Source organism: Pyxicephalus adspersus, chromosome 3 (genome assembly GCF_032062135.1).
Source record: "Pyxicephalus adspersus chromosome 3, UCB_Pads_2.0, whole genome shotgun sequence".
NCBI classification, from domain to species: domain Eukaryota; kingdom Metazoa; phylum Chordata; class Amphibia; order Anura; family Pyxicephalidae; genus Pyxicephalus; species Pyxicephalus adspersus.
Window position 1 is genome coordinate 157,597,015 of NC_092860.1, and position 8,104 is coordinate 157,605,118.

Sequence of the window (8,104 nt, forward strand, 5' to 3'; positions counted from 1 at the left end):
ATTTCAAGATTACCCCCATTTTAGGAAGATCAAAAACACTGATGTAATGATTGCATGGGGGGGGGGGTTCAGTGATTAGTCGTGAAGAGAGATGGGTGATGAAGTAAATCACATATGAGAGGATAAGCAAAATAAAAAAAGGAGATGCAGACCACATATCAAGAGATGAGGTGTAGGGATGAGCGAGAAGGCGTCTGACAGTTTCATGAAAATTTCCTTGAACTTCCGGTGGGTTCGAGAAATTTCAGCAAATCGATTTCATGAATTCTATGAAAGTCAATGGGCCGACTTTAAACATTAATAGCTAAGCCCCTATACATGTTAGAACCACCAAATTTGCTAGGTATGTGTAGGAGAACAGCGGCAACAAGGAAAAAATACAGTTCCAAAGTTCCAAAAGACCATGTGGTTTTCCAGAAAATGGCAGGCAAAGCATCCAGAAGGCAGCATAAACATTAGGACATTAAGAAAGGGTGAACTCAACCCACTAGCAACAGTCTCTGCCGTCAAAACAGCAGGAGAATGCGTTGTTATTTAATGTATGCACCTTTATTGAATTTACATAGCTGAATAATATCTTAACGCTATATAAATCATGTTTATTAATAATATTAATTGCTAGGCGGCATCATGACCTGGATGACATGTGCTAAGAATACCACCCATTATATTGTGGACAAGTAGTGCGGTGACATTAGGCAAAAGGATGGAGGACCAGAGACGGAGCATGGGTCGGTAAGAGCAGTAGCAGTGTGTGGAGAGCTGGGTGTAGTGCATCGTCATTGCACGTCGTCAAGTGTACAGTTTAACTGGCATCTAGAGTAACTGGCATCTAGAGCTGGGTGTAGTCCATCGTCAATGCCACCCAGAAGTGTGTAATGCAAATCAATGAAATTTGTGATTAAACATAGAAGGGCCAAACCAAGATGTTTTGTGCACCAGCACTGTTGCTGTGGTCTGTGGTGCCGGAAGCGTTAGGAAGGTAGACGATATTGATGTGGATGACATGACTGCCAGCCTTCAATCTTACAATACTTAGCTGAAAAATTAGGCAAAGGCAATGGTACCTATCAGTGTGGCAGTACTGGGGGTTTTGATCTGCAGTTTGTTGGCCTCCCCGAAGCAGCAGAAACGTAAAGTAAATTGCTAGCTGGCACAATGGCATGACATTGGAGATGCCACGCCTGGACATTACGATAACTAGCGGAAAAATTCTACGGAGGCAGGCTCAGCTGACAGGGTGTTGGTGATAGGCAGCCACAGACTCGGCACCGGAGCAGTGTGGGCTCACAGAGACATCTTAGTTGGCCAGTGAGTCCTTGTGTCAGTCAATCAGTGACATCTGCAGTGGGGGTATGATAGTTGTTAGAAACCCACCTTTCATTCATTTTCAAAAAGGTGACATTCAAAAAGGTGACTGACATTTTCTGGCAACAGTCGTGATAGGTTGTCTATTACCACTCCGCCAGCAGCACTAAGGGTTCTTTCGGACAGAAAACTGGATGCCGTGCACGAAAGAAGCTTGATGGCATACTGTGCATTTGATAGATAGCAAGTGGGATCAAAATAAAATATCTGTATTTTTTTAGAGAAATACAGAAATTTTTTGATAGATAGCAAGTGGTGACAGTCGTGATCGGCTGTCCATTACCACTCCACCAGCGGCACTGAAGGTTCTTTCGGACAGAACACTGGATGCTGGGAAATGTTTCTGCCTTTTTTGCTAGATAGCAAGAGGTAGCATCAAAACCTGCACAATCTGTATATTTCAAGATAGACAGAAGGCTCCTAACCTGTCCCTGTCACAATGCACTTCTCTCCCTCACACAGAATACAAGATGGAGTGACTAACCCCTCCCTCCTTTCCTGTATATATGCCTGTGCTCAGATCTCTCCTGATTGGGCTGTTGACCCTCCTGTTGAGCTTGAGTCTAGTCTGGCATCCAGGGCTGGGTACTGGGCAGTAGGCAGGCAGCAGCAGTAACAGCATGAGGAGGAGGCAGCAGGCCCTGAGACGGAGTGTGGAAAGCATTGTTAACTGCCATCTAGAGGCAGTGGGCCCTGAGACAGAGCGAGGACGGCATTAGAGGTTTAGGCCATCATCCTTTATTGACAGTGTAGAAGGTGTAGCTATTGGGATGAATGAGATTCCCACTGTCCCTACAGTGGTGGTGGGCTTGAGACGGAGTGTGGATGGTGTTACTCCTCCTGCTCTTACTGCTGCCGCCTGCCCACTGCCCAGTACCCAGTTCTAGATGCCAGACTAGACTCAAGCTCAACAGGGTCTTCTTTCCCCGCTGATTCCGTCAAGCCCGTTCCCTTTCATGTGGCTACAAAGTAGGTAGGGACAGACTGGAATCTCGTTCATCCATTCATGTCTCCAATAGCTACACCTTCTACACTCTCCATATAGCTGATGGCCTCAACCTCTAATGCCGTTCTGCTCTGTCCCAGGACCCACCGCCTCCACCTCATGCTGTTACTGCTGCCGCCTGCCCAGTTCCCAGCTCTAGATGCCCGTTACCAATGCTGACCATGCTTCGTCTCAGAGCCCACCGCCTCCTCTTCCTGCTGTTCCTGCTGCACGCCCCAGGCTTGATCAATATGAGCCATCAGTATGCAGGTATACTTCTGATGAGCCAGCTGATTGTTAAACATACCGGTGTCTCCCATCTCATCCCCCCGACATATACAGAGGGACTGCTGTCCCACTTTCCAGTTCCGGGGTAAAATACACAGAAATTCAGTCCGATAAAGCGTGGTACCGATGGATGAAGCAGAAGACGTGACCTTCTACATTCAATCACAATTTTCAGATTACACACTTGCATTACACACTTCGTGTGCACTACGATGCACTACACCCAGCTCTAGATGCCAGTTACTAATGCCTTCCACACTCCGTCTCAGGGCCTGCTATCAAATGAAAGCACATGAAAGGGAACGGAGCTTGGCGGAACCAGCAGGGAAAGAAGACCCTGTTGAGTTTGAGTCTAGTCTGGCATCTAGAGTTGGGTACTGGGCAGGCGGCAGCTTTAGTAATTGGCATCTACAGTTGGGAACTAGGCAGCAGCAGTAACAACATGATTCGAAGCCGGTGGGCCCTGAGACAAAGTTTGGATGACATTAGTAAATGGCATGCAGATTTGGTTACTGTGCAGGCAGCAGTAGTAACAGCACAAGGAGGAGGCAGAGGCGGTGGGTTCTGAGATCAAGTGTGGACGGCATTAGTATCTGGTCTCTAGAGTTGGGTACTGGGCAGGCGGCAGCATCAGTTACAGCAGGAGGAGGAGGACAGAAAGGTTGTGATGCTATCAGCAAATCTCTGTCAGGAGTGGTAAATGCTGGCACTTCCTTATATAGGCCAATGGCTGCCTGTGTGCCCTGCAGTGACAGACAGCGGCTGCCTGCCACAACAAAAATGGAGGGGAGCATCCCTGCTGTTATTAGAGGGCCCTAGGCATCATGGGGGAGGTCCCTAGGCATTGTGGGAGGGTCAAATTCGCTGCTTCAAATCCAACAAAATTCGAGTTGTGTCGACTCGAATTCGAACGGTCATTTTCGGGTTGAACATTTGGACGACCCAAATTCAAACAACAACACTAGTGGCAGACTAGATATTAGAGGATGAGTAGCGTCAGAGAAGGAGATGAGGAGGCAGACCAGAGATTAGAGGATGAGCATAGTCAGAGAAAAAATAGTGTGGAAGGAATAATTAGATATTAAAGGATGAGAATAATCAGAGAAGGTGAAATGATTAGAGGCAGATAATCGAGGCTAAAAAAGTAAGATAAGACTTCCAAATGTCATCAATTACTCACAGTACCTGTGATCATCAATCCATTCCTAATAATTCTCCTGTTTGCAGCTGTGTGATTACCTCTAAATGTGTAGGAGACATTAGATTGAGGGGACTTATGGGCCAAAGCAAGAAGTGTAATGCACAAACTTTATTCAGAAATTATGAGCCATCGTCTCATGACAAAATTACAATAACAATGAACATATTCAAGTTATGACTTAAATGTAGGAGCAAATCCAACTCTGTTATTTCCCCGATCGAATACAACAAAATATTCCCGGATGAATATGTCACCAAGAATCCAAAGGCCAGTGGTAGACTGGAAGCCGCTGCTGCAGGATCCAGGGAACTGTGCATAATGCATAGAAATGTGTTATTACAGCAGTTTTTTTTTAATACAGATTTATTTTCATCTGTGTTGCTGATTTAAAGGATTCAAACCCCTAACATGTGAGCCATTGATTTAGTTACATCTGTTGTAACTATAAATCCATGTAGTCTGGTATTATGTGTGAGATGTGGGAGGTAAGTGGGCAAAAAAAGGAATTTTCTTAAAACTATCCTGATAAAAGGAAAAGAGAATAACAGAAAAGGTGGGCTGAATCTATATTTTGTGTTTTCAAATTGGTCTCTCTCTCATATTCTGGGTACCTAAATTTCCTGTAAACCTATGTGACCTGTAAGATAAAAGGTGTACATAGGTAGAATTTAGTGCAATGCTTCTTTAAAAGTAACTTCACTAGAGATGAAAATTTCGATCTTGAGAAAAATTCATGTTGTATAAGTCTGTATTTGCTGACTTTTTGACTTAATTGCAAACCCGCTGTTTAAATGTTAGCTTTAATTTAAATCAACAAGCAACAATAAAAATATTACTTTTCACAATCATATGTACACCACACAACAAGAGAATCAAACAATAGAATTATGAATACAATCATAAAGTCAGAAAGAACAGAAGCAGAAACCAAAATCCACTCTACACCCAAACACACTCTACACAAACTACACATGGAAGCACTGGAACACCTACAGCCTTTGTCTACCTGATAAAAGCTGTCTTACAATAATTTTTTTTATAATGTAATAGTGTACTATTCGTTTTGTCTTCCTGGAGTGTCTTCACAGTGCATGGTATCAGTGCAATCTGCATTTCTTTGCAGGATCCGACATACAGTGCTCTCTACTTTGGTTCTTCCCAATGGCTTTAGCAAAGTGTCGCAGGAAAACATTTGAGAATAATCATGGAACCCAATATTGCTGGGGTTGTGAAGCAGATTCAGGCTAAAGAAAGATTTTGGTAAATTAATTATGACCAATTATTTCCCTGTGCCCCTATTTTGGGCAGAACTTTTGGAAACACTATTTGCTTTGCAAACAATTATTATTTAAGTAATGGAGAACAGCTGCTGGATACAGTAGTTAGGACTGTGTGTAATACTCTGCACTGCCATGTCATACTATACACATAAATCTGTATTTACTGCACTATGAGGCTCAGTGTTATTCTCCTTCTGCTTGTGTATGGACAGCTGTTTGAGTAATCTGCCCCCCTTCCTGTGAGCTGGCTGCAATACCTAGTTACTGTATCTATTTTGTCTAGAGTGACTAGGATTACCTTGACTTCCTTTGCTGTTACCTAAATACACTTTTATTGACTTTTTTGGCGTTGGCGATTATAAAATGCATTCTTTATTTTTCTTTTTAATCTAGTAGCTATCCTGCTGTAAATCACCTGTACACTTTCCAGTACCAGTCTTTTCCACTGGTAAATAAACATAGAGTAGACTGCAAGAAGCTGTGTGTTAAGGTAAATGAAAATGACAAAAATGCCCTTAATGACTTCATTTTGCAGTAAGACTAACTGATCTTTAATTTGGAATTGTTTCTGGGGAATTTGTGGGAACAAAGTTGTTTGTAGTGCTGGCTGGGAACAAAAGTACCCTAAGCCTATTTCACTTTATTCAGATATAAATGGCTCTCTGGATGGCAGATGGGATGTCACAACACAATTCTCATGTCTACAATACTGTAAGGGAGCATAAAAAGAAGATCACTGCAAGAGTTTACATACATGTCATGGTAGATGCCTGAGAGGGTTATCTATCAATGTCAGCTTAGTGTTGTCACTTACCTGGTTGATGTAAGCACTAGCAGGCAGTGGGTACTTCTTTCCATTAATTGATATGATGATATCTGGAAGATCACTGATGGTGTCACAGTTCACATGGTACTAAAACAAAATGTTAAACATATTTAATAAAGGAAAATAATCAAGGAAAGCATCCATGTGTTTAGGCTTTGGTGGACACAGCAGCCATTTCCCGGCTTCTTTTCCACACAATGGTTTATAGTAAATGAAGCTTTTTTAGAAAGTTACATTAAAGGTAGTTTGTCATAAAAAGAAGGTGAAAGCAAACACTTTTGAAAAATACAGACTGTCATTCTTAGGATTGTGTGGGAAGGTTCAGATTTATTCAGGTCGATGTATATCTAGTAGTAGTTGGTCATATTTAACTCAACATTCAACTGGCAACTGGTCCAGCTGACTGTGACTTACTACTACTGGATAAACAATAACTTGCATGACACGCATTGGCAATGGGCAATTTTAGGGTGTAAAACCTGAAACTTGTGTGGAAATATGAGAAAACGATAACACTTGAACCTCTAGTCTAGTTGAGTGTGACTAATTACTATTAGATATACCTTAATAGTATAAGATTTCCTTATAACCTCCCACATCCTAGTTAATGAACTGAAACCCCTAGTGAGCACTGGACTCTTTTCTGCCAAGAACTCCCAGGTTCCAGGTTACCTTACCAGAGCCAAATCACTGACAAGCCATGCATTAATCACCTCTTTTACATCCCTAAATCTGTGAAAAGTTCCAATTCTGTCTATTTTGTAAACTTCCTTGTATACTCCACAGCCAGTTTGTGGTACAATTGCAATTGGTGTCAGAGGTATGTATACTAGGGTGTTAGAAATCACTCAGAGGTTAAAACCTATTAGGCCTGAATAAACCCATTCACTAATGCCTTAGATAATGTAAGAATGGTAATCACCAGTCCATATGTGTCCGGTTTTGCCCCGATGGCTCTTTGGATCCCATTGATAGCTCTTGGGTGACCAGCAATAACAGAGGTCCCTGTGTCCACTATAGCTTGACATCCCTCCGGACAGGCCACCACCTGACCATTCAAAGTAATACTGAAAGACATGATTCATTAATACAGATATAAGGAAATTTGTTTTTCATATTTTTTGCCTAGGAAACTCCTGACCCCACAGAATTCTCCTCATAAATCAAAGGCTCAAGGAAATCTACGCACTCCATTCTCAATTACAGGACAAGAAGGAAGGAAAATGTATGTTGATGGAAGGACATAAGAGATTTTTATATTCCTGGCTCACAGAATGTAATCATATGATAGAATGTAAGCAAGTAGGCATTGTAGCAATAACCAAATACTGCAAAAATATAAAAAAAAATTCTTCTCATAACATGGCTGAAGAGATTACTGTAGCACCAAAAGATTTACCAGAGGCCACTATATGCGCAATATAGTGATTTATAAAGGTGTTGGTAGACTTTCACTTGCTGCCTGGTACACGGTCTAGCAAAAAAAACAATCCACCACACTCCTGGTTGAGAGTTATGTTACTTTAACTAGAAAAGGGGGATGTGGATGGGGGTATACGACGATAAAATGGTCTTAGCACAAAGCAAAATCTCTGTCTAGAAGAAAAACCTGACACTTTTCTCATGATTGCAGTCAGGTTCCACATGGAGTACTGACCTCCAGGGCTGATGGGAGGACTCAATAGTCGGCAACACTAGTGTGAAGTCCCATTAGATAATGTAGGCTATGATTAGCATTAGTCTCTATTTGATGTCTGATCCCATGAATTGCTTCACACTGGTTTGGTATAACCACTTCTGACCTGTCAAGCACAATTGCATTGCGGTCTGCAGACTTTTACATACTGACAGGTTGAAAGGGTCCGAGCCTTCTTGTGAAGATAAATCTAACCTAACCTTTTCCTTGCCTTTAATACCATGTCAGTGACACTGTTAGTAAAGTATGGGTTCATAGGAAGCACTTCTCAATCTCCTTGCCATCAAATAAAGATATTGCAGATTGTGCTGAACTCTTATCTGGAGGTCTCAGACGTGAGGAAGGGGCAGTAGCGGTTCCACTAGCATGCTCCAAAGAAGTTGATACATACGCCATACTTTTTTCTTGCCATCATTCTGGTAAAGGTTGATCTTGGTTTCATCGGTCCAAAGAATGTTTT

General features: G+C 42.2%; 1 protein-coding gene across 1 annotated transcript in view; it reads right to left on the reverse strand.

The window, feature by feature from the left end:
• Positions 1 to 3,935: 3,935 nt before the first annotated feature.
• Positions 3,936 to 8,104, reverse strand: part of LOC140327389 (pepsin A-like) — a gene marked incomplete at its 5' end in the record, with an annotated part of 28,632 nt that continues 24,463 nt past the window's right edge. Inside the window, 3 exon segments of the mRNA XM_072406779.1 lie at positions 3,936 to 4,151; positions 5,937 to 6,035; positions 6,871 to 7,015. Coding sequence (XP_072262880.1) covers positions 4,014 to 4,151; positions 5,937 to 6,035; positions 6,871 to 7,015 — 382 coding nt within the window. The 3' untranslated portion in view covers positions 3,936 to 4,013.